Consider the following 26,991-nt stretch of genomic DNA (forward strand, 5'->3'; position numbering starts at 1 on the left):
GGGAAAGGTTGAAAATTTTATTTTGCAGAGGCTAGGGGACAAAATTTGATTTCCCAAGGATTTAGATACATAATAAATAAATCTGAGGCTTGTGGGAAGAGAAATGAAAAATTTACATGATGGTAATTGGCAGGGATCCATTATTCTAAGTCCCTACTGTTGAGAGGAGCTCCTCACTCTTCCTTACACAGTAAAACCTGTTTCATTGTTACTTATAAATGCCAAACCTGTTAAAACAGGAAACAAAATAATGGCTCCTAGCCTATTCCTTCACAGTCCTTCCTCTCTGAGGACACACCCTCTCCCTGCGCTGCAGCCCATCCCCTCCTCCCTCTTTAGGGACCCAGCTCAGCAGTGACAGGCTTCTCTCAGCTGTCTATGCTCTGTTCCTCTGTAATTGCTCTGCCCTCGTGTCGCTATGGGCAAATGTGGGTAAGTGGGACAGGGCTTTACTAAGTGAGCAGACATCTGTTTGTAGTGGGTTTGAGATCGAGGCTCGATTCATCAGCCATTCACTGAACGCTCCTTTGTGCAGTCTGACTTGAAACGCGCCCAGCAGTACGCCCGATCCTGGAAGCTGCTGTGGTGATTCTGTCCACCCTGGGCATCAGAGGTCAAAAGTCTAATAACAGCTGCATGCATATGTGATTGTCTGTAACAGTTAGTTTACATCTTCCTGTATGACAACACAGGCTGGGAGGCAGCAGCTGCATCCTCGCCTGGGATACAAGGCTTCTAAATAACTTCCCTAAATAAACAACTCTAATGAAAGCCAAATCTATTTATTATCTAATTATTCACCAAGGGCTTTGTGATCGGCAGGAACCCATGTTCTGCTGTTTAGCCCTCCCATGGGGCCAGTAACAAGCCGCTCCTTCACAAACGGCCACAGGACTAGAGCAGAGACAACTCCTCCCCACCCCGGGAAGGCCAGAGGCCTCCTGCTCAGCAATTTCCAGGGAGGTGGGGGCTGCATCTCTGTCCTAGCAGATGAGGACCACACTGAGTAAGAGATATGAGAGAGAGAGAGAGAGAGAGACAAAGGCCTTTAAAGGCCTGCATCTCTAACAATGATGAAACACAGCTACGCCAGTGCTGGCTTCACAGCAACCCAGGACTGCCCTGGCCCTAGAACTGCAGGTGTACGAGGGAAGGAGGGCTGCAGGAGATGCCACATGGCACTTGATTTAGAGAGAGGTGGGCCAGACAAGAACGGGCTGGGGCTGGGGAATGCGCTGCCTGGGGCTGCCTGGGGCTGGGGAATGCGCTGGAGGAAGGTTCCTTGGCATTGTGGACCAGAGTAGCAGAACTCGGCAGTATGAGGACGGCATGCATTTGGGAAAGGGCAGGGTGACTCTGTTCTCACCAGCAGAACAGGCCAGCCTTCCTGCAAACGGCTGAGGTAGGGGCAACTCCCAATAGTGCATCTGAAGACACTGGACAGGTAACTCGGTCCCAGAACATGTGGGAACTGGAGGAGCAGAGTGTGGACTCATCCTGTAGGAACCTTTGGTAGGGAACAGCCAGAAGACTGCATGACCGGGGAAGACTTATCCTGTGGCACGTGCCAAGCCAGGCAACAGCGAGGACAGGCATCAGGACTGTGATGCCGTGAGCTGAAGCATGAGTCCAGGAAGAGGATGTGCTGAGAGTAGGAAGTGGTTTCACATAGACAGGAGGTAAAGGTAGCTGTCTGTGGACAGGCAAACCCAGAAGTCACACTTCAGTAACTGCAGCCGTCCAAAGCCCAGAAACTCATCACCAAGTCTCCACAAACTGGCTCTTTGATTAGAGCTGGGGGCCTGGCCTGTTCTCTTCTCAGTAATCTTTCCAGCATAATTGAGCCTCATCAAAAGAGATTTTAAACTGGGCATGGTGGCACACGCCTTTAATCCTAGCATTTGAGAGACAGAGGCAGGCCTATCTCTGAGTTCAAAGCTAGCCTGATCTACATAGTGAGGTTCCTGGACAGGACAGGGCTGTAAAGAGAAAGTCTGTTTGAGAGAGAGAAAGAAAGAGAGAGAAAGAGAGAGAGAAAGGAAAAAAGAAAAAGAAGAGATTTTTAAAGCAAGTTCAAAGCAGTTGTATGTTGGAGTGTAGACACTCAAAGTCTATCTAGTGTATTAAGGAATCCAGGGTTGGGGGTGATCAAGCTCCTCCGGAAGCTTCATGACCAGGAGCTGAGGAGCCAGGATCCTACTTAGAGAGCAGGAGACCCAGGCCTGCATCTCACATCTATCTCAAGGCAGGACTCCTGTCTGAGGGGTGAGGGGTGTCAGGAATCTTCAGCAGGCAGTGTCCTCTGGAGCACGGCGTCATCCCAGGCCTCCGTGTAGACCCATACTGACCTGGGAGTCGGTCATGAGAACTTGGGAGACGTTAAAGCAGGTGGAAAAGGGAGGAGATGAAGCAAGGTCCCAAAGGAGCCTTGAAGCCCAGGGGGCTGGGGTGCCACTGACAGGAAGAGGAAGCTCCCAACCCTCATTCTGTATCTTCCTCTCCTCCTAGTTTCCCCATCTACATGAGAGGCACAACCACCCACACATTAGGTTCCTGGCATCTCCCAGTCTCTTCCCAAAACCCATGCTCATTTGTATCCTTGGTTCAGAGTCCCCTCTCTGTCCCTTGTGCCTGCCACTCCCCTGACTCAGCCTCTCTCTCTCCTTCCTGGCTTGCCACTGTCTCCTGCTAGGCTTCCGGCAGCCATTGCCCCTCACTCACACCACTACCTAAGCTCTTTTCCAAATTGAATCTGGCTACCTTCATCGTTGGCTTGAAAGCCCTGGGCGATGTCATGTTACCAAGAAGAGCATCCCCCTAGCATGGCCAGCCGTCTGTCCATCCACGATTGCTCTAGTTTTATGTACCCTTCTCCAGCAAATGTCAACCCAGTAGCCCACACTACCCACAAGTCCCTGCACAGCCATGCTGCCCGGGAACCCCAGGGTGGACTGTGCAATCTTCCTGGAGCTGCTCCCTGCTCCCGCCTCTCTGGCTAATTCCATGAGCCCCTTTGACTCCATTTCAGCACCTCCCACGCTTCCAGGCTGGAGTGGGAACCCATCCTCAGTGCTCCTACCTCTTCCTTCAGGGCTCTGTCTCACCTTGCAGTAACCTCAAATACCTCTGCCTGTTGCTCCTTGAGCTCAGGATCTGTTTTCACTTGCTTGGATTCCACAATGTTCAGTGTCTCTTCAGGCACTGGAAAAAAATGATGACTTAATGAATGGGTATGAATCGGGGTCCAAGAAAAGGCAAATGGACAGGAAAATCCTAGAACATAAGTGTAGATGTTCCCCTGAGATGGGGAATTGGTGAGATGTCCAGATGAAGTCCCAAGCTGCACCAGAAAGGTAGGCCTGAGGTTTTGGCGAGGATCTTCCAGAGACTGTGGTCTCTCCACACAGGAGCCAATCATCTAGGGAAACCTGGAGAGCAGATGAAAAGATCAGCAACTGGTTCCCTGTTACCAAACCGGAGAGCTTTGGAGCATGATGCTTTTATCTTACAAATGAAGCAAGAGAAGGCTCAGAGCAGGAGGGCCCCTCAGCCCTTGATAAGAGGCAAAGCTAAAAAGCTCACGGGGCCTCTCCAGTCTGCACTGTGCATAGTTCCTCTGGCCTCCATTTTGAGGCTCTCATCTCTGAGCCCTCAGGAAAGGAACTGTGGAGGGTGAGAGTGGGTCTTGAACAAAACAGCTCCCCAGCTGCCCCACCAGCCCCCTCTTCTGCACACAGCTGTCCCTAATGCCCAAGGGACAGTAGAGTAAGACCTCTTGAATCCTAGTGCTGCCGCCCGGATGCTCCTGCCCTCACAGTGGGGGACTGTTTGGGCATTCAGCACCTACAGTTTTCAACCCCTTGAGCCACCTACTTTCCGTCCTTATGACAGATCTGCAACAGCCAAGCAGCCAGTGGTGTAGGCAGGCCTGACATCCCAGCTGCTCAGCAGGCAGAGGCAGGAGGGTACAGCTTCACAGCCAGCTTGAGCAACAGTGAATTCAAATCCTGGGCAACATAATGAGGTAAAAAGTAAGAAGAGTTGAGAGAGAGAGTGCGCTCTCCCAGCACTCGAGAGGCTCGGTACCCAGAATCACAAAATCAACAACAGATCAGCTGACTGGAACCACAAGAGAGGCTGCTGTGATGTGGGGCAGGAGATGGGAGTCAGGTAAGGGACATTAGTAGCCATCCCACACACATCCAACACAAGCTATGATGTCCAAATGATGCAGAGGTACATGCTATGTACTAAGACATGTCACAGGCACCAAGGAAGCGATCACCCTGAAGATTTGGCCAGCAAAGTTTCTTCACTGTGAAAATCGGGGGAGAGAAGAGCTTGAGGCTGGAGGTCAGCCATGGAGGGCCTGCCTCTGGCACACAGGGCCCTGAGCTGATCACCACCACACAAAAAGTGGCAAGGGCGATGTGGAATTTATGGCAAGGCTGCAGTGTGCCTGTCTCAACCCATTCGGAAGCTCTTTAACCTTGCAAAACTAGGCATCCCATGCTGACCTCCCTCAGCACTGACCGGGCCAGGTGTCTCAGCCTCTTTTGAGAGAGTGGACACACAAGACCTGAATGGTAGTCCTGGTTCCCCGAGCCTAAGTCTGGGAAGGGCCCTGAGCTCTTTCTCTGAGAGCTCTACTGCCATTTCCACACCGGGGCCATCTGAGAAAGAGAAAACTATTGGTCTGTGGTGACAGTATGCTGGCTCCGCCCACGCTTCAGTTAGCGCCGCCAGCGCGGATCAGGAGCCAGCTTCGTGTGTTGCTGGGTGGGGAGCATGTTCCAGCTGTGTGATATTTCTCACCACTGGTGTTTTCTTTGACTCACAGGAATGAATTCAGAGCATGGACAGACATCAAACCTGTGAAGCCGATCAAAGCCAAGCCCCAGTACAAGCCCCCGGATGACAAGATGGTTCACGAGACCAGCTACAGTGCCCAGTTTAAAGGAGAGGCCAGTAAGCCCACCGCGGCGGACAACAAGGCCATGGACCGCAGAAGAATCCGAAGCCTCTACAGCGAGCCTTTCAAGGAATCCCCGAAGGTGAGTCAGCTGACTGCTCGACCTGGAGGAAGCAGCGTGTGGGGCTCCGGCTCCCCCAGGAGCTCTTGATGAATCATACCTTTCTTCCTCAGGCCCGGGCATCATCAACAGGTACCTCTGTTAAGTGCAAAGGAGCATTACATAAAAGTAGCCTAACATTTGGCACATCAGATTCTGTATCTGAGAAATGCAGAATGAAAATAACAGAAAAATCTTGCCTGGGTACTAGAGCCCCTTTCCTAGCCTGTTTCACAGCCTGGCATTGGCCCTGCAGCCCCTCCCCGACCCTGCTCCGATCCCTGGACCCCTTTCCTTCCTTTCATGCACCCTTTCCTGATCAGCACCATCCAACAGAGAGCTTAATGTGTTCCAACACACTGGGCACGCTGAGTACAAGAAATGTTACTTATAACTGAAGTAGCCGTTTCTGAATGAGGATTGGGATTTTTTTAATGCTAACCCTGCCCTACCTCATTTCATCTCTGTATGAGCTTCTTAACAAGAGCTAGCCCAGGCCAGGGGAGGCTGGGCACGTACCACCTTTCCCACATGTAATTAGCAGAGCATGTCTGAGAAGCAGAACAACTCCAGAACCTGACTGGCCTTTCTCTCTCAAGTCCGACACTCGGCATTCCCACTATGCCTGGACTAGCTTGTAGCTAAGGCAACAGCCTGACCCAGTTTGTCTGGGATGCTTCTAGTTTTAGCACTGAACATTTCATGTTCCTGGGAACCTCCACCCCAATCCAAGTAATCAGCATGAGGTCACTGGACCTCAGTTAGAGAATGGCCCAGCCTAGGAGGCTCAGCATCACCTCTGTCCATCCATAGATGAAATAGGCCTCAGGATACAAGTTGGCATTGAATGAAAGAAGATTCCAAGTGAGGAAGGAGAAAAGACTGGGGAAATCAGGGATGGACTGCAGGGTTTGGGATATCATCTCATCAAGCCCGGTGGCCCCAGAGCCCTCTGAAAAAGAGAAGGCAAGACCACATCTTCAGGAGAGGAAAGATCTGGAGGAGTGGAGTCTGCTCTGGGGAAGCAGGCCAGATCCAGCCAGAGATAAGCATGTGGCCCGTGGTGCCCGCCTAACGCTCAAGTTGTTCCAAAACTATGCCTTCACCACCCCAGGCATCAGTCATGGTGCATGCCTGCGAATCCCTACCCACCCTCTTCAGTCCAGCACCTGGATGGCTGAACTCTGACGGGCTCAAAGAGCAGCTTGCACTCACTCAGAACCACAATGCCCTGACCTGAGTAGCATGAGAGATAGCAGTTCCCCAGGAGAGAGGGACTCTAGATCCTGTCACCATTATCTAGCCCACCACCTGGCCTGCTCTGGGGGAAAAAAGGCAGGGAAGGGAGCACAGGACAGGTGAGAGTGTTGCCACAGGCCACCTGTGGATTCAGACACAAGAAACCAGGCGCCCAGATATCGCGGGAATATGCCCTCGCTCTGCCTGCTCTGTCGCCAGTCGCTAACAGCACACTTCTGTCAATGCCGTGACGTCTTTCTCTAAATCCCCTCCCCAACTCCCCGCCTTTTTGTGTTTCTATCTTTGTGCTCTGTCTGTCTGTCTCCTCATGCAGGTAGAGAAACCTAGTGTTCAGAGTTCCAAACCAAAAAAGACCTCAACGAGCCATAAGCCCCCAAGGAAGGCCAAAGACAAGCAGGTGGTTTCGGGCCAGGCTGCCAAGAAAAAGGCCACAGAGGGCCCCAGTGCCACCAAACCCGACGACAAGGAGCAGAGCAAAGAGATGAACAATAAACTGGCTGAGGCGAAAGAGTAAATGTCACTGCACTTTCCTTTTCTCCCCCCCTCCCCCGCCCCCTTGATTTAAACCAACCAACAAACAAAAAAGGCCACAAAATTAATTAGAGACTTCCCATCTGCCTTGGTTCCAAGTGTCCCAGGAGCCTGTGGTTGATTCTGCTGGGAGGAGTCACGTTGCGCAGACTGAGGCCACTGCCTCAAGTCTGTGCCTCCAGGTGGCCCAGCAACCAGCCTAGGGTCCCTGGGACGCCAGGAAGCATTGTGCACTAGTTGTGTCCTCCCTGTGGGTCTGGGTTGGGTCTGGTCTCAGCTACCACCAAGCCCAGCTCCTGGTGGGGCTTCGCAGGGCCTCCCCCGCCCCGTGCCTCCCACGGTTTGCACCATTCGATTTTGGAATTTAGGCAAATGTTCTTTCCCAAGTTCATTGGATGCTTGCATGCCGCCCAAGTTCAGGCTGGGCTTCAGCCGTCAGAATTTGCGATGATGTTAAAGATGAAGGACAACAAACCATCCTTGGCCTTACTGTCAATGAAGTAGAATAACCATGTCTGTTAGCTAAAAGAAACCCTCTCCTGGAACCTTCTGTTAGGAGTGTGTGCCTGTGTTTTGTGCCTAGCCGTGGGCTTTGAGTAGTGTATCAAGTCATAGGCCAGCCAGAAGTGGCTGAGAGTAAGAATTTGGGATGCTGGAGGTGGTGCAGGAGGAGCTCCCGGCAATGGGACCCCCTTTCCTCTGCCCTAATGAAGTGCCAAACACCTGCTTAAGAGAGAAGAGTCAGGTGTGCGGGTGGCACACAGCATGCTTGTTGTGACTTCCTGTTCCTGAGGTGTGCAGGTGGGCTGTGTAGACGTGGCTGCGGTGTGGTGACGCACTGTCCAGCCCACAGAGAGGCCAGTGTGCTGAGCATCTGGCCAGAGTCTGTATTGTGCTTAGCAAGCATCTCTGACTTTTGATGCTTGGAAACAGCTCTCTCCGTACTCCATAGTGCAGTGTTGCGTGTGCGGGGCTGAAGCCCCCCTAGAGTTGTGTTGTAGGAATTAGGGAGTGGTTATGAAAGGAACCCACCCTCTCTTCTCATGAGGGAACCCAAAATGTGCACCAGAAATGTCCTGGTGAAACATAGGTTGCTATACTCACTGTCCTAGAAGTTCTGATTTGCTTGGCGTTCGGAATAGCTGGGAAGGTGTACCCCAGCCTGCTTTCTCTTGTGGTAAAAGTGGTTCAGAGGGAAGGTCTGGTGGCTCCTTAGTCTCTTCAGGTCCTTGCAGATTGGAAGAAGGGAGCTCCCAAGCGCCAGCTCAGTCTCACTGTACAGACAGTGAAGGCTTCCTTTGCACGCTGTGGGGCTGGCTGAGACATGTTCGTAAATTAGCTCAGCACTGCTGCGCAAGCCTTTGCTTCTAACGGAGCAGACTAGAAATGAAGTCTATGGCATCCCCTGACACTGTCTTTTCCGTCTCAGGGCACAGACTGTGAGAGAGAGATGCTAGAGAAGGGAAGAGACACGAGTCTTATGGCCACGACCTACGGGTCTCACGTGTCTATCCAGAAATGCCTAGATCTCAGTACTGTTTCCGGCTACCTGTTAGCCAGCCCTGCAGTCTACCAGAGAGCTCCACGAGTGCTCCAGCTGTAGCTGCCAGTGCATGTGCTGCTCAAGCCCCGGCCCCAGTCAGATCTGCTGTTAGCCACACTTTGATCTCCCCATAGAATAACTGTATGTTTTGTAGCTCGAGTAAGTCAGTTTACAATGCACCGGGGATCCTTCATTCAGTGCTCACGTTCTGGATACCTTGTGCCAGGTACTGTGCCAGGCTTGGTGGGCAGACAGGTCTCTATAGCAACACACCCAGACAGAGGCGCTTGGCTCTCCCACGTGTGCTGTCACTGAGTTGGGTTGGTGTTGTGCCACTGTAGTTTGCCATAGCTTAGCACAAGGGCTCCGAGAGCTGTAGCAGCTGAATTTCTTACCCTGCCCTGCCTGAGGCTTTAGATGCCCCTTTCAAGATGTCGGTGTCCCCTTCTCTTTCACACACCCACCTTGGAAAACTGTTTGCAGTTCACTTTGACTCTTGAATGTTTCACTCCACCGACAAGAAACTTCCTTTGATTTCTACTGTTTACAAATAAAGCTCAGCCGGTCTTGTTCTGTCTCCCAAATGTTCTGGACAAAACTGACTGTGGTTCTCCAAGCAGTGTTTGCTGTCACCTTCCTGCAGGTGACCAAGCCTGTCCCTCATTCTGTACATTTCCATATTGTTCCCTGTTCACCCCGGGCAAGAGGGCTGGAATGGAGACTTTTTTTTCTTAGCCTGCCTGCAAAACACCCCCTAAGCCGTGCCCAGAATTCTGTTCTCTGCCCCAGCTCCCAGGCAGCGCAAAAAGCTGTGTTATACTGAGGCAGAGGGAAATGTCTAATTACCATTTTGTGGCCCGGGGTTTGTTGCATACCACAGATTGTCTATGTATCTTGTAGTGCACACCTCTCTTGGTGCTATTTGCTATTTCACTCCTGCTGTTAGTAAAAGAATGACAAAAAAAAAAAATTCATGTATAGCCAATTGATTGTGACGTCTTGTGGTTCTGTGCTTGCTCAGAAAGCAAACCAACAGGCTTTTTTTTTTCCACTTATAAATAAATGATAAAGACGAACACCACTTTCTTGATCGTATTTCCTTGGTGAGGCCCAGCTGACTAGGTAAAGGCAGCAAGCTTTGGCAGCGGAACCTCCCTGCACAAGAAGAGCTGTGCCTGCAGCTTTCCCGGGCCCCCATAACGCAGCTTGCCTCTTTAGATTGCCTCTCGGGCACTAATCGCAAGCAGTCAGAGCTAAATGTTGGGAAAGGCGAAGATGGACCTGGAGACGCCCTGGCCAACAAGGTAGCGTGACATTCTCATGCCATGTCCCTGGGTCGGTGACTGCCTGAGCCACTCACTGCCTCACAGGGGTGAGAAGCGGCTGTCTAACCCTTCCTGCGGCCAGCAGCGGCGTCGTTCCTGGCCTTTTCTTCTTACAGGGGTGACAGAGGTGCCTTCGTTTGCTCGTTTAACCCATGGTCATGTTGCAGGTTGCACCCACAGGTCGGCTCACTGGGTCGTATGTGTGCCTGACCTAGGAATGAGAAAATAGCCATGGAGTGGCTCAGACCAGTGAGTCAGGGAACTTGTACACTCAAGTGGAGAACAGGTGTCCCTGTGGGTATGGGAAATAACAAAAAGCTTCCTGTCAGAGGACACTCAGGAGGGGTGGCAGGATACAGCTACGCTGGGGCAGGTCTCAAGGCAAGGGAGAGATTCAGGGGTGGGAGGAGTGGGGTCGGTGGAGAACCGCAGGAGAACCGCGTCAGCTCACTTTGTTGTCCTTCTAGTAAAGCAGGAGACAAAGACTTTTGCTCTCATGATTTCTCCAACATGTGTCGATTGGATACTATTGTGTGCCAGGCTCTGTGCTGGGCACTAGGGGAGCCAGGAGACTGAGACCATTCCTCTGATCACAGTGGGCATGAAGGAGGAGTCTGTTCTAGCTGATTCCATGGATGAGAAAGGATTCAGCAGATGGGTAGGTGTTGACTGGGTGAACAGAATGGAACACGCCCAAGGCATGCCAAACAGATGGAGGGCTCATGAACCTGAGGAGCTCAGGTTCCGGGGTAGTCTGCTTGAGGGCGGGGGTGGCACAGGCCAGAGCGTGCGGAGTTCTGTGGTGGGAAGTGCCAGTGTGGCATTATGGGCGGCTGCTGACTGGGGCTTCATCCCACATGCCCAGGTTGCCACCCACGTCCTGCATGTGTCTGCCATCATGCTTCCTGCCACACCATGCCACAGCAGCAGGCCCTTTCTCATTCTGGCCTAGGAACCCTAGCGCAGCACTCCTATTCTGTTACCGGACCTATTTCTGAATTTGGGAATGCAGTGTCAAAAATCAATCTAGGGTGTTAATACTTTTAAGTCACTCTCTCTCTATATTTGTTTCCCAGATGAGTGGAACACATTTCAGCCACCTGTTACTTTTATATGTAGCAGGATACACAAAAACTGCCCAATAAATAAGATAGAGATAGATGCTAGTCAGTATCTTTCCCCTCAGTTAAGGGAGAGAGACTGAATAGGATTGGAAGTTAGAACAGGAGAGAACAGAGGCGCAAATAGAGGCCAAAGAGAGAAAAAAAGAAGAAATACACATCAGAACCCCAAAAATAAGCCCAGAGATTAAGAGGAGAGATGCTCTCAGAATCAGAACTATTCGAGGGAGGAGGGAGGAGACGGGAGCCAAATGGCCTGCTCCATCTGTACCACCCAGGTGGGCCAGTGCAAGCCCACAGCCATGGCCCTGCCACTGCCCAGAGCCCCAGCACAGGAATCTACAGCCCTTACTCATATCACTTTCCTAAGACGACAGCAAGAAAACCAGACATGGAGTTAGAGCAGGTCACAGTTGCTGAAGTAGCTACAAATCTGTTTCAATGCTTGCTTCAAACTGATATGTTTTCGGTGCAGTTCCTCACAGCCTCAGTCCCATCTCACAAAGCCTGTGGACCCCTCAAGTAGCTCATGGTGGTTTCCAGGGCCATTCACTGCTCAAGTATGTTAGCAGCTCACAGTTCAGGTATCAAAATGCAACCTGTGGGCCATCTGCAGTTAAAGCAGATGGGACAGTGTGTGGTGACTTTCTCACTGATAGGAAGAAGAGCAGCTATCTGGAACTAGTTATACAAGAGGCTGAATGAAGCAAACACTCCAAAGACAACTTATTTGAAATAATTCCAGCTATTGGATTCTTTGAGTCCATGGACTGAATAATGTCCAAACGATTTATACTCAGTTGCTTACAAAGCATTCTTTCTATGAGCACCATGAGACAAGCAATTGCCCAGGTAACAGATGAGGAAGGGAAGCACGAAGGGGAAGGCTCTGGCCAGCCTGGCCCCGCTTGAAAGACAGGAAGCTTAGGGCCGGCTGGGATGAATTGGGTTCCAGACAAGTGGGGCAGGACCCTTAAGGGAAATCACAGTGTGGCTGGACCATCGCAAGCCCTCCAGCAAGCTTGCCCAGCACTTATTTTCCTCCCAGTACAAACCAGGAGGAAATCAGGATTGGACCACGTCTTCACATTTGTTAACAAGTGTGTGATGAAATCTGGAGGACGTTCTGTTTCTATGCAGCACATTTGGTATTGGAGAAGTCAGGATAAAAACAGGCCCTACAGACTAGAGGCCACTCCTTGGCGCTTTTTATCTCCAACATTGGAGCTGAGCTGGAGTGTCTGTCTGTCCTCAGGTGAGTGGTCCTTGGCCACTTACTCACTTGGCACTGTACTTAGCTGTCTCAACAGATGGTCTCAGGCATCTTAACCGAGGCCAAGGAAATACCAAGCACATGGAAAAGTAAATTCTTGCCACTGCTGTGGGCTGCTGCTGCTGGAGGGCTCTCTCAGGGCCTTGCAAGTCTGACCATGCCATCCCCTGCTTGAAACCATCGGCTCCAGCTCCCACGGCCTGCAGAAGCTTGTTCTCAGTCACCACGCTGCTTCTCACCTCCATGCCTTCCCCACGCTGTCCCTCCTACCCAGAATGCCCTTCTCCTGCTTCTCACCTGGCTAACTCATCCTTCAAGACTCGGCTCAGGGGACCGCTCCAGGAAGCCTTGCCTGCACCTTCCGGGCTGGGTAAGATGCTCCCTGTGTGTATTTTCATCATGGAATTCGCCCCATGTCCTGTGTCATCGCTCACACATGTGTCCCTCCCTGACTGGATCAGGCTCCGCCAGGGGAAGGGCCAGCTCCTTCTGTCTTCTACTTCCTGGCCCAGTGTCTACCGCAGAGAACGTCTTCTGAGGTGTTGTTTGAGTGAATGCTGAGTGAGTGACGGGCTGAGTGACCACGATCACCGTGCGCCCCACATTCTCCGTGGTGCCTCCACAAGGCTTCTTTATTCTGCCTGGTAACTTTCCCGCTCACAGAAAAAGGAGCAGTTGTGGATCAGAGCTGCTGGCAACAACAAAACCCAGGTCAGTTGCTTTTAAGATAGCCAGCCTCTGTTTGCATCAGCGCCCCTTTGCTCCTGAGGTAGCTACCTTTCTAAGCAGTCTTAAACTCAGAAAATCACAAGCTCTCAGACACAAAGTAATGACAGGGTTTCTCTCTGTAGTGCTGGCTGTCCTAGAACTCACTCTGTAGACCAGGCTGGCCACAGACTCAAAGATCCACCTGTCTCTGCCTCCCCTGTGCTGGAATTAAAGTGTGCACCACCACCATCGCCACCATCCAGCTCAGAGTAACCTTAGGAGGCAGCCTTATCCCCTCTGCCCAAAGCAGAGCCCTTCTCTCTGGCACAACAGAGAGGTGTGCTCTCTGCACTGCCCCGGCGGCTCTGAATTTGAGCCAGCAGCCCTGATTTCAAATTCAAGCCCTGCTGTTTGCTAGCTGTGTGACCTTAGCCAGGTCTGAGAATTTCACCCTCTAAACCAATGAGGTGTCCAAATTCAGGAAGTGCCAGCTGGGCCAGCCAGATTCTTGGAATCTGTCTGGTGCAGGAGCTTGGAGGTGGCAGCTGGGAAGAACACTGAGAGCAAGGATGCCTGTCACTGTTCTATTGTGAGTAGCTGGTGGGGATGAATGGAAGGTGGGCCGCCTTTGGCAATAGTTTAATTGCTGTTGTTTTTCTACACAGCACTTCTCTCTCGCCTCCTCCCTCTCACCTCATTGAGCCACAGTGTGGCGGTGTGGCCACTTGAGGGAAAGCCACTGTCTCTACGGCAGGACTGAGACTCAGACTATCTAGAGGTGGCTAGCAGTGCCCTGCCCACCCCCAGCTCCTCAAGGACTCCCTCCTCTCTGGGCATCTCTGCAAATCACCTGTGCGGACTCCAGTCTGCACAGACTGACACATTCTTTTACATTGATCCTCTCTGGACACCCAGAACTGACCTTGATTGATTACTGAAGAGCCTGTCCTTTGCTTTACATGGGGGCAGGAGCACGCGCGCGCGCACACACACACACACACACACACACACACACACACACACTGATTTCTAAATTCCCAGGAGCCCAGAGTTAGATGAGAGCTGAGCCATTTCTGTCTGGCAGCCTTGGTCCAGCGTACTGTAGATTTGAAAGTGTCATTAGCAGAATTTTCAGGTTCTTGGCAAACCAGTCTGCCCTTGACTTTGCCTTCTTGGTGTTCACACAACCACAGATGCTTTTTATAATATTTCATACATATAACTGGGCATTCATTTTCTTCTTAGAAGGTCAATTCTAGAAAAGACATTTCATAATTTTAAATAAATAAGTAAATACCTTTGCGGGGCCACTTCAGCCACTTAGCCCATCTCGGTTTCAGAAGCTCATGCCCGTGTGGAGAGTCGCCCAAGTCTTAGAGGAATCTGGGATACAGGAATCTTCCATGGACTCTGGTCTGGCTTTTGTAAATTCCAGAGCTGGCCCAGCCCACAGGAAGGGAAGGAAGAGTGATTTGGCTCTTACATGACTTGATCTCATCAGAAGGCTCTTTACAGATAAAGGAATCAGAACTGAGCGGTGAAGTCACAGAATCAGACAGCCTGTGAGCGTGAGCTCAGCCTGTGAGCCTGTGAGCGTGAGCTTGGGCCTGAAGCCAGTGTTGCTATTGCAGCTCACTCTTGGTTCAGCCCTTGGATGCAGCTAGGATTCCTGCTATCACAGCACACCTGAGCCCTTCCCATAAGCGGCCTTCCCCTCTCCCCTCTCAGTGGCTGCAGTGACCTTCCACCTGGAGGTCATGATTTCCAGCAAATTGGGGAGGGGGGAACGCACTCACCCAGGAGTAAGCCTTGTGGATGCAGCATCTCTCCCTACCCATGATTCCATCTGCTCTTCCGTGGGTTGAGCCACCATGGGTAGATTCTGCCCAGCTGTTGTCCTCCTGCTACTGTGCTCAGGTAGGGTTTACGGTGCTGATAGGGCTAGTCCCTGGGTCAGAAAGCTGTTGTTTCCTGGTGCTATTTTTCTCTGTAAGGGTGTGTTGCATGCTGGAGGTAAATTTGGTGATGGCACGATCTGGCATGGTAGATTCAGGAAGGGCTGAGGAGAAGGGTCACTGACCAGGCACTGCCTAGGAATCATCTGTTCTCAAAGACGCATTTCTCAGGACTGGCAGCTGGGGGCTCAGAGCCTGAGGCCTGCAGAAGTCATGTAAGACAGCCATGGCTGGTCAGCGGCAGTGCAAGCCTAACTTGGTTCTGAGCTGTACATGTGTCTGAGTCTCTGGATTCACAGCACCTCCGTGGAGTCCTGGCATTGCTTGTGCTGTCTGTACATCCCTAGGCAACTTATACTGCCTTCTGAGCCTCCTTTCCTCTCCCGGAAAGTACAAGTGAGAACAGTCCCAAGCTGCAGGGCCTGTACCTTCGAAAAGCAAAAGCTTACACCATATCAAAGGCTCTCGAAACTTCGATATGGGGTTGAGGATATCTCGGATGAGCTCAGATATCTTAGGTGTCTGGCCTTCAGATCGTGAGGTGAGCAAAGCTAGAAAGACATGCATGTTCTAGATATACACATGTAGAAGTTGGCCTTGTGCAAGTTAGTCTTCAGCGCCTCATTTGGGACGCCAGCCTCTCCTGTGTGCCAGGCCGTGCCACAGCTCCCCGGTTCCACACACTCAGTGGACATGTGTGAAATCTTAGAGGAAGGAAAGAAAGGAGCGAAGAGCGAAGACAGGGAAGCAGCAAGCATCATGTCTGCCCTTAGAGGGTCCAGGCTAGAGACAGCTACAGCCTGCCTGTCGCCCCATGGGAGCGGCAGCTGCCGAGGACTGAGGGCAGAGGGGGAGTCAGAGGATAGGAAGCATAAGAACTGGTGTCAGCCCTGAGGAGGGTCTCCTCGCCAGGCAGGCACGGCGAGCAGGGAGGCCGGTTGATAGGTAGGGGTGACTTTCGGGCTAAGAGGTTGTGTTCTGTTTGGAGACCGTATCTGCAGCCTCGCTTTCAGTTCTGAGTGCTGTTCCTGAGTAATGGGAGCTGCCTGAGACTCTAAGGGACAGTAGTCTGGATGGTGAGGGCCACTGAGCTCTCTTGGCTGAGGGAGAGGCTGGGACAAGGAAACCACTGCTGTCTCTTCTAGGACAGGCAGTATGGTGGTCCTGGGAGGGCAACGCCAGAGTGCCAAACACAAATTACTGCCCAGCTGTAACCACTGAGATGCCAAGGAGTGGGCTGTGTCACTGGAGAACATGAATCTATCCCAGAGCACTAAAGGCAGCTGAGGCTTGGAAGATGCCTGCAGAGAGCAGGAGGCCTGATGGCCCAACTAACTACCTTTAGTCTAGCTGTGTGGGGCTGTGCTTTCATGGAGCAGAGAGGGAAGGCTTCCCTGCAAAGCGATGTCTTTGGTCCTAGAGAGAACTTTGAATCGGTTTGAAGAGACACAGGCCATTCAGAGTCAGGGCCAGACAGGGCTGGTATGGCTCCTGTTCCCTGGTGGTGGCATCATGCTCTGAGCATCCTAACTAGTGTGTCTGGGGCTGCTTAAGGCACAGCCTGGGCCTCACTTCTGTGCTCCTGGCAAAGGGCCTAATAGAGTTGGACACTCCATAAAAGAGAAAAAAATAAAATTAGAGAACAAAGAAAAGGCCACACCCCAGCTGATTGTCCCACTATGTCTGCCAGACACTGCTGGATATGCTGAAATGAAGGTGAACAAATGGTCTAATGAGAGAGGCAGACAATTGCCAAACAACATAGGTGATTACCAAAGTAAGGCTACCTCCATGTCCTGGCAGAGAGAGAGAGAGAGAGAGAAACTCCTCGTCTCTGTCTCCATGGATCCTTCCTAAGAATAATGAGCTTCCAAAGACAGTTTCCTTGGCAATGCCCCTTGGGTGCTCTATTTCCCATCTCTGAGTTAGGAACCATTGTAGCCAGGAAGCATGAACATGAGTGTGGGGACATGTCTCTACCCTGGAGACAGGTAGACAGTGAAGGGACAAAGCTATGAAGTTAGCATGTCTGGTGCCCACCAGCTGCTGGGTGCTGTGGCATGATTGGCCTGGTCCCCGCTCTTTAAGGCCTTTTCTCCAACTGTGTATCCAAGTTTATCCACTCACCAGGGTGCTGGAAGGATCATGTTTTTGACCCCAGCTTTCTGTCCATGGGGAAAACTTTCATTAAACATGGCCGGTGTTCCAGGAGTCAGTCTGTGAGTGGTCTATCAGCCAGTTCCTCACCCACCCACCCTTTAAATTAAAAAAAAAAAAAAACAAAAAAACTTACTTATTATTTATACAGTATTCTGTCTGTGTGTATGCCTACAGGCCAGAAGAGGGCACCAGATCCCACTATAGATGGTTATGAGCCACCATGTGGTTGCTGGGAATTGAACTCAGGACCTATGGAAGAGCAGCCAGTGTTCTTAACCTCTGAGCCATCTCTCCAGCCCTAGCTAGTCCTCCTTTATAGATTAGGAGTCCACAGCTTAAAGGATGGTGTGCCCAGGGCATCATCTCATGGCTAAGAAGGAGCTGGGTCAGCTTTTGAGCCCAACTCGTTGGGTCTTGAGGCTTCACTTTCTCTCTGTTTGTGGTTACAATTATGTGAAACAGTATAGGGTTGACATGGCCTAGCACACAACTTTTGATCAGTTAATGAGGGTCTTTTTCTGCCTCTAGGACTCTATGCAAACAAGTGTGTTGCCCTGTCTCTGGTACACCAGGGGAAAATCTAGGGAGAAAGAAGATTTGGCTTGGGCTGGAGTGATGGCTCAGAAGTTAAGAACACTCACTGTTCTTCCAAAGTTCCTGAGTTCAAGTCCCAGCAATCACATGGTAGATCTATAGTAAGATCTGGTGTACAGGCAGAATGTTGTATAAATAATAAATAAATCTAAAAAAAAAAAAAAAAGAAGAAGAAGAAGATTAGGCTTAGTGTCCTCTTTTCCAGGTCCTCTAGGACAGGTCTGACTTCTAGATTCTGGTTTTGTTGTTGTTTTGTTTTGGTGTGTGTATGTGTGTGTCAGAGAAAGAGAGAGAGATTGTTATTTGTTTTGCTTGGTGGATTTTTGTTTGTTAGCTTTTAAGACAAGATTTTACTATGCGGCCCAAGCTGGACTTGAACTTAGTATGTAGCTTCAGATGGTTTTGAACTCACAGCAATCCTCCTACCTTAGCCTTCCAAGTACTGGGATTATAGGCACACACCACCACACCCACTTTTACTTCCAGATTCTTGGAGACTGGGTGCATTGTCAATGTACTCTGGAGGCATTGAGTGTCTCCATGGAAACAAGAAGATGCCAGTGAATTGTCTGAGACTCATGCATCCTTGAAATGGGAGAGCCCAGAACAGAAGAGATTCTTGTTCATCCATTCACTGGACAAACACTCGGCCTTATAGTTTGACCCTGTCCCTGAGTGAGATACTTTTTAAGGTGCAGACTATACAACTATGAGCAAAATAGGCCTGGTCCCTGCCCTCTGAACACGTTTAGATAGCATGAGAAACATTAACCCAAGGGAGCGTGCAAGTAATTGACTAAGAAAAGTGACAGAGAGAGACAGACGAAGTGGTGTGTGCCTTTATTCTCAGCACTCGGGAGGCAGAGGCCCTGCCTGAGTTCAAGGCCTGGTCTACTAAGTCCAGGGCAGCCAAGACTACACAGAGGAACCCTATCTCGAAAAACAGAAAGAGAGAGAGAGAGAGAAGGAAGGAAGGAAGGAAGGAAGGAAGGAAGGAAAGAAAGAAAGAAAGAAAGAAAGAAAGAAAGAAAGAAAGAAAGAAAGAAAGAAAGAAAGAAAGGGGACAGAGAGAGCTGGCAGGGCCCCTGTAGCCATGACTGGGGTCAGGGCAGGTTTTCCTGGGCAGCTGCAGTGAACTGAGAAATAGGTGCAGGATGAGCGGGTATTATTCAAGACAAGAGGAAAGGGAACATTTTTGGGGGGTGGGGAGGGTTGTAGAAGACTTAGCCAGTGCAAAAAGGTAGAAAGTGGGAAGGAGTGGGCATATGGCACAGGAGAGGGGGGCTGAAAGCAGGAGAGGGTGGGATCAGGCCTGCTTTCCTGAAGATTCTCATCTCAATATGGAGCATGCACTGGAGGATGAGACAGAAGGGGGACTAGGGGACTATGTTCCTGCTGGGATGGGTGGGACCTGATGGAAGAGGGAGGAGTCTGAAGGGGAAGAGGACAGCAGGCTTGACTCTGGCCGTGAACATGGGGCGAGCCAGGCAGTGGTTGCAGTATCTATAAATCTTTCCACTTGGCCGTCTTCATTCTGCGCTGGCGGTTGGATCTTCTTCAGGCAAGCTCGTGGCCCCACCCTCAGGGCACTGAGGGTCTAATGGGAGATATCTATGAGTGAGGAGAGAGTGTCGGACTGATAAGTGGTGTGCATGAGAGATGTGAACAAAGGCCTAGTGAGGAATTTCTTTCCACCCAGCCAAGTCCTCCGGGACAGACAGGGAGGAGTATGTGAGGAGCCTGGCCCAGGAAGCAGAAACCATAGCCACAGATAACATGCAGAGGTCTCTAGAGATCCATGGGAGCTGAAGTAGATAAACCATTACAATTACCCCTGGGCTGGGTGTGTCCTATACCCGAGCACTTCATGAGCAGCTTAGTTCCCCAGTATCAATCCTCTTTTTCTCTGCTGTAACAGTCCCTGATAACCGGTATCCCCATTTTACAGGTGAGGAAACCGAGGCTCATGTGGTTCAGTAATTGTCCAAGACCTCTCAGGCAATAAGCACCACGGAAAGGAAGATCAGGCCAGCCTGTCTGTCTCCCTTCCAGAGGTTTGCGCTGTGGGGCCCCCAGGCTAGGAGGTAGAAGGGCCAGATCCTGGCAGATCTGAAGCTGGCTCAGGGCAGCAGATTCAGCTGAACAGACTCTCTGTGCCCAAGAGGAAGAGCCGCCTTGTGGCCCAGAGGGACAGAACCCACTCACTTTGCTAGCTCACCTCCTCCCCGGCTTCCGGTGGAGGGAGGGGCCCTTTCCTTTGTTCCTTGTACACAGCGCTGTGAGTGCAACCCCAGCTGTCCTGGAGATGGTGGGCACATGCCACAGAGGAAGGCTGGCAGAGATGGTGGAGCCACAGGGTGCCTGCTCACAATAACCATGAGGGCAGTCTGCTCATGGAAAACCCTGTCAAAATCAACCCGATTTTCAAAATCAGCGCCTAACTTATAAAGAAAGCAAAGCAAATATCCACCTAAAGGTAGCCGTCTCCTTTTAAGAAAGACGTATGTCTCAGCTCTTCCAAACGATTCAAACCAAATCACAAACAATTTAAGTTAAGCACAAGAATTCAGCAGCTCGGTGGGTTATAAACGTTCCATCGCTGTTACAGACTTGGTAAAACTACCTCAGGTTCTTTAACTTCAAATGGCATGTCACATTTAACAGACAGACAAACGGCCGGCTTAGAAACAGTGTGCCGCTAGTCAGGCCAGGGCCAGGCCAGACACCTCTCTCCCTCTAGAGGCCTGCAGACATTCTGGGACTTACGTGTCTCTGCTTCGCTGACACCGGACACAGGGCGTGTGAGACGTTCCCCAATGCCTGAACATATATCAATTTCTAGTTCTAATTGTTTGACACAGGGTCTCACTATGTAGCCCTAGAACTCAACCAAACTGGCCACAGACTCAGAAGTCTGCCTGCCTCTGCCCCCACCCCGGCGCTGGGATTAAGGGTGTGTGCCGGCACACTGGGAGTATTACTTTTCTTGTGTGCCACTCACCACAAGTGTGGAGGGCGCAACACAGAAGCTTAGTTTTGCTTTTTGCCAGCTTGATGGAAACTTAGCCTTCTTCCATTTGGTCTGTTTATCTGTTCGTAAGTGTTGCTTATCTCTCCCAGTCTGACAGGATGAGTCCCTCTCCAGAGCCACTTTTGTTCTCAGATTTTTCTTCTGATAAAAGTGTGTTATTGTCTGCAGTGGTTTCCCTTACAAGCGTCATAAGCCAGAAGGTGGTTTTATTTGATATAATCCAGGCTAGCTTCCAACTTTTAATGTAGATGAGGATAACCTTGAACTCATGACCCTCCTGCTACCTCCTCTTTCTCCTCCCAAGTGCTGGGGTTATGGCCTGGGCCTCCATGTCTAGTTTGGTGTTATTGGGGTGGAACCCAGGCTTTGTGCGTGCTAGGCAAGCACTCTACGAACTAAATGACAACCCCAGTTCCCCAGAAGAATTTTTAAAGTTATCTGTTTCTGTCCTGATTGTATTTGCAAAAAGGGCATAAGAAAAAAAATGAAATAATTTATAAACCTAACAGTTATTTCATTACATGTTTTATATTGGAGTCACAAAGATAGTCTAGTTCACCAAACCACCTTGAACATTTTTAAAACTTTATCTTATGTGCATTAGTATGAATGTTTCTGATCTCTTAGAAATAGACAATTGTGAGCTGCCATGTGGGTGCTGGAAATTGAACCTGGGTCCTTTAGAAGAGCAGACAGTGCTCTTAACCACAGAGACATCTCTCCAGCCCCTACCTTGAACTTTTGAATTAAATCTACAAAGACTTTTCCTAACACTAATAACAAAAGAAAAAGAGAGAGAGAGAGAGAGAAAGAAAAAGAAAGAAAAGAAAGAAAGAAAGGAAGGAAGGAAGAAAGAAAGAAAGAAAGAAAGAAAGAAAGAAAGAAAGAAAGAAAGAAGAAAGGAAAGACATATTTTGGGTTTAATTAACTAATTTTTAATTGTTAATACGTTAATATGTGTTTTGAGTGTGAGTGTGTGTGTGTGTGTGTGTGTGACTGTCTGTGTACCACATGCATGCAGGAATCTATTAAAGTCAGAAGGGATTTCAGATGCCCTGGAACTGGAGTTGTAGTCGTGAGCCACCATGTAGGTGCTGGGAACCAAATTCAGATCCTCTAAAAGAGCAGAAAGTACTCTTACCCACTGAGCCACCTCTCCAGCCCTCTTTGCTAATGTTTAAAAAAATGTTTTAATTACATTTATTTATCTGGGTACGCCACAGCACACATGTGTAAGTCAGAGGACAACTGTGGACGCTGGTTCTTTTCTTCTGATGTGTGGGTCCTGGGGAAGGAGCCCACGTATGAGGGTCAAGCTCAGAGGCAAGCCATCTTGCTGGCCCTCTTCTCTAATCTCAATTCTAAAGCTCATGATTAAAGAGCTTTCACTTTGAGCTGGAGAGATGGCTCAGTGGTTAAGAGCACTGTCTATTCTTCCTAAAGGACCCGGGTTCAATTCCCAGCACCCACATGGCAGCCTACAACTGGTCTGTACCCCCAGTTCCAAGGGATCTGACACCTTCACACTAATACAAGTAAAATTAACTAAATTTTTTAAAAAAGAGAGATATCATTTCTAAGGTAAAAATTTTGCTGACAGATCAGTATGGGGTTAGATTGTATTGACGAAACATGGCTGAGAGTGTTGAGTAGGCTTAGAACTAAGGCTGCGCTGAGCAATGCCACTATGGAGTGGCAACTTTCAGCCTGGCCTAAGGGACGGTGTGTGCACTGTAGACCTGAGATGGCCAGGTTGGGACAGCTCAAGGGCGGCCCTTGTTTATGAGCTCTGTGTCAGCAGGGGGTGCTAATGCCCTGTCGGTGGGATAGGGGCTGCCGCTAAGGCCCCACCCCCAGAGATGAAGTTTCGCCCCACACCTTTCCCCAGCCTCATTAAGATTTTACGAAGGTCACCCAAAGATCTGAGAGGATAAATCTAACAGATTTCCTGCTTGAGTTTCTTCTAAGGCCAGATTTTCCTTTCCCTCTTTGACCACCGCCCAACACTGAGGGCGTTAGTGCCGCGTTTGTCTTCTGCACATCTCCCACAGCCTTGCCTGGCTCTCTCCTCACACTCCCGGCCTCTAGAGTGACAGCCTGGCCGGGACAGTTGCCTAACTGTGTGGCACTGGGCCAGAGAGCTGCCCTGGCCTTCTCCTGCTGCTCGGCTGCTTAATTCCAGCAGTCGGGACAGGAGAGACGGGCTGCTTACGTCATTGTTGTGCAGCCCGCTAAGAGACTGCGATCCCCAGGTAACCTGAGGTGCGAAAAAGAGCTTCCAGACCAGGCGGGCACTGCAGAGTAAAACTAACCTGGATATGTGGAGTTTTGCTACTAATTAAATAATCATACCACCGCCTAATGCTGACCATGGTGCAAAAATGCTGCGTCCTGCCTGCCAACCATGTCTTTTCTGAGTTAATAAGAATACAAACAATGAATACGTGACAAGGCTGAGGCCTAGAGAGGATCCAGGTTGGATTCCTAGTACTGCCATCTGCAATTCCAGTTACAGAGGATTGGATGACCTCTTTTGGCCTCCTTGGGCATGGCACACATGTGGTACACAGATGTGCATGCAGGCAAAACACAAAACACACCCCATCCACATGCACACATGCCCACAGACAGACAGACAGGCAGACAGAAAGGTTGTGCCTGTCAGGGTCCGTTAAGATGCTAACATATTTTGTTGCTATAAAATATAAATGACTAATCCCAAGAAGTGTCTTGTATTAAAGACTGCTGTGAGCCAGGCCCGCTGAGGGAAGGCGCACAGGCCCCAGAAACAGAAAGAGCTAGGATCTAGCTCCTGTAGGTACATCACCTCCTCATCACTCCCTCTCTCCAGACCTCAGCTTCTGGCTCCAACAGGCAGGCTGGTAAAACCCTTGCTGTGTCTCTCACACCTATGTTCTTCACGGGGCTTCTGTGTTGCTGGCATGAACTGTAGAAAGAAGTGATTTGGGAAGAGGAATGTGCCTAGGTGTGCGTGGGTTTGTGACACTGGCCGAGCAATGCCGCTCTTGAGTGACACTTTCAGCCTGGCTTTCAGGGAAGGTGTGTGCACTGTAGAGAGCGCTCCAGGATGGCCAGGTCTGAGTTGGCAATGTTTGCCCTCAGGTGGCGGTGTTTGCGCATGCTCTCTGCAATGAGGGTGGACCAAGGCATGGGGCAGGTAGCTGTAGTCAGCCACACGGAGCAAGTGTCACATGAGAGCTCTAGGGAGGGGCTTGGGCACTTAGATTTGGGAAATAAAACCAGAAGTCTTAGCACAAGAGTCTGAGGAGAAAGTGGAAGTGGGAATAGGGAAAGGGACCAGGACCTGAATGGAGAACCTTAGATAGTTATCTACCAACTGGGGGGGGGGGCAGTGAAGGCAATATGAGATATACATGCTAAGAATTAAAGCATAGTCATATTAAAAACAATTCACTTTCTGCTGTTATTATTATTATGTGTGGACTGTTCTAGATGTGAATGAGGAAATACTCTTCCTCTTGAGCAGTGGTTCTCAACCTTCCTAATGCTGCAGCCCTTGAATACAATTCCTCATGTTGTGGTGACCCCCAACCATAAAATTCTTATTGCTGCTTCATAACTGTAATTTTGCTACTGTCATAAATTGTGAATATCTGATATACAAGATATGTGATACATGAACCCCCAAAGGGCTCTCAACTCACAGGTTGAGAGCGGCTGCTCTTGAGTATGTGTGGGGGGTAAGAAGGATATTCCTATTGCCCCTTTCCTGATATGCTGTAGACCCCTTATTCTTGCCAGTAGCCACCCCTTAATAGAGTCGGGGAAGAAAAAGAACCTTAGAAGGACCGAGAAAAACAACAGAGAAGTTGGATCTTCAAGAGCATTGAGTAGATTGTAAGACAGGGCTCCAAGGATGGGCCTGGCAATACAGGAAGAAGTAGGGATGAATGGAGTATGGGTTGGGTGGGCTTCTGGGGTGCCCACTGGATGCTTCAAGTTTGGGGACATTACTGCTGCTGTCTCTCAGGCACTACGGTCTTTGCTGCCTGCAGGTTATAATCAATTGGCAAACACATAGAATGACCAATTCCTTGAGCTGCCCTGCTCCCACCCTGCATTCCTACTGACGCAGAAATCCAATTTCCTCTTAGTTCCTCCACTAAGAGCTACCCTACCCAGGCCCCATGAGGCCAAGTCTCATCAGGCAATCTGTGTTCTGCCCTCTCCCTGGTTGATCCTTGGCCCTCAGTGACCATTTCTCTCTCCTTTGCAGGAGCCGGGTCCAACCCACCAGTGATGCACATAAGAATCAAGGTCCTGTAGCCAAAGAGCCACACAAGGATCAAGGTCCTGTGGCCCCAGACCTTCCAAAAGGCCAAGGTCCTGTGGTCCAGGAGCCTCTGAAGGATCAAGGCCCCATGGTGCCAGGACTGCCAAAGGATCAAGTTCCTTCGATCATAGGGTCCTTAAAGGGTCAAAGCCCCATGGCCCCGAGCCCTCCAAAGGATCAAGGTGCTGTACTCTTAGGGCCCATGAAGGATCTAGGTCCAGTGGCCCCAGCACCAGCCAAGGATCAAGACCACATGGTGTCTGAGCCTTTAAAGAATAAAGATCCTGTCCTTTTAGCACCAGCCAAAGCCCAAAGCCCTCTGTTGCCAGAGCCTCTGAAGGATCAGAGTCCTGGGGTTCCAGCAAGAGCTAAGGATCAAAGCTTCCCAGCACCAGCACCTCCAAAGGAGCCAAGCCCCGTGATTCCCGAGCCTGGGAAAGATCATGCTCCCATGGTCCCAGAGCGTAAGAAGGACCAGAATGCCACAGTCGTGGCACCTTTGAAGAACGAAGCCCCTGTGGTCTCTGAGTCCATGAAGAATCAAGGCTCAGCAGACCCAGAACCAGTCAAAGATATAGGTACATACACAGTGGTCCCCGGGCATCTGAAGGGACACGATTCTGTGTCTGTAGCACCTGTAAAGGACCAAGGTCCAGTGGTCCCTGAGCCAGGGAAGATCCACGACCCCATTATCCTATCACTAGCCAAGGATCAAGGGCCCCTGGTCTCAGAGGCTCCAAAGAATCAAAGTCCTGTGGTTCTTGGGCCTGTAAAGAATCAAGACCCTCTAATCCCAGTACCTCTGAAGGGTCAGGACCCCCTGGTGCCAGCCCCAACAAAGGACCAAGGTCCTACAACCCCTGACCCTCTGAAGACTCAAGGTCCCAGAGGTCCTCAACTGCCCACGGTCTCACCTTCACCCCCAGTCATGATCCCAACAGTTCCCCATACGGAGTATATTGAGGGGTCCCCTTGACTCCCCTGAAACGCCACGGAGGAATTGGCAGTGGAAGTGCTCCCCTCCTGGGGAGGCAAAGAAATATATTTAATCTGCATGAAACTGTGCTGTATAGTCACGCTGGAATCTAATAAACTGGTCTCTCTGGCTCAGCAGTGTCTCTGGCTCTATGGTATTGGAGTGCGTGTGCCTGTACCAGCCATACATACTGGAGAGTGGCTAAGTCAGAAACACACAGTCCTTAGGATTTGTCAGCATGACCTGGGGGTAGGCAGCTGCTGGGTGATTTTCCCTGGAGAGACATGAACAAATGTCCACTTGCCCCTAATGGGACAGAACAAAGAGATGATCTCCCCCTCCCCCATCTAGTTTAGTAACCAGTGAGTTTATTGGACACACAAACAGGAGTATGGGTGAGGCGCTACTTACTGGCTCAAAGACAGTAGCATCACTGATAAACCCTAGGCTCATTAAAGCTGTGTCCCTGAAGACCTTTGCATGGCCTGCTGGAGAATCTTCCTGCTCCAGAGATCCTTCCTTATACAGCCTTGGGATACGGCCTGGTGAATCTTGTATGTTTCAGAAGTCTCCTGATCCTTACATATATATATATTTATATATAAGTATACTTACTTATGTAAGTATATACATAAATATATATGTATATATAATGTATTTATATATACTTATTATGTTAGTATACTTATATATACTTATAGCATTGGGGCACAACCTTGTGAATCTTGTATGTTACAGGAGTTTCCTGAGACTTTTAAGTTCCATTCACTTTCTGAGTCTTTACAGCCTTCCTCTGGGAGGAGCTGTTTTAATTCCCAGGAACTCCTTGCACGACAGTAAGTGATGCCGGGAGGCTGAGGGTGGGCCCTACCGTGAAAGCAGTGAGACAGTGCAAGGATCTGAGCCACGAAAGCCCACAAGAGGCAAACTCTAGCAGACTGGGCTCTGGATGGGTTAGAGCTGAAGCTCCCAGATGAAGCAGAAGCAGACATTCAGCTGAACTGGGGCATTTGGGGTGATAGTTGTTGCTCCAGGGTCAATGGTAGAGCTCATCCAATAGTGGCCCAAAGTTTGTTGATCATGTGTCCCAGGTCTCTTTAATGAGGCTCAAAGCCAGCAGGTGCTGG

General features: G+C 50.2%; 1 protein-coding gene across 2 annotated transcripts in view; it reads left to right on the forward strand.

Annotated features, from left to right (window-relative positions):
* Map6 (microtubule associated protein 6) overlaps positions 1-25,998 on the forward strand; it is a 71,428-nt gene extending 45,430 nt beyond the window's left edge. Inside the window, exons 2-4 of one of the 2 annotated variants that reach the window (XM_060367627.1) lie at positions 4,841-5,054; positions 6,646-6,842; positions 24,832-25,998. In XM_060367627.1, the coding sequence (XP_060223610.1) occupies positions 4,841-5,054; positions 6,646-6,842; positions 24,832-25,864 (1,444 nt within the window). In that variant the 3' untranslated portion in view covers positions 25,865-25,998. The remainder of the gene's footprint in view (positions 1-4,840; positions 5,055-6,645; positions 6,843-24,831) is intronic. The other variant, XM_060367628.1, reaches the window with a different exon arrangement.
* The last annotated feature ends 993 nt before the right edge of the window (positions 25,999-26,991 follow it).

Source organism: Meriones unguiculatus, chromosome 14 (genome assembly GCF_030254825.1).
Source record: "Meriones unguiculatus strain TT.TT164.6M chromosome 14, Bangor_MerUng_6.1, whole genome shotgun sequence".
Taxonomy (NCBI): domain Eukaryota; kingdom Metazoa; phylum Chordata; class Mammalia; order Rodentia; family Muridae; genus Meriones; species Meriones unguiculatus.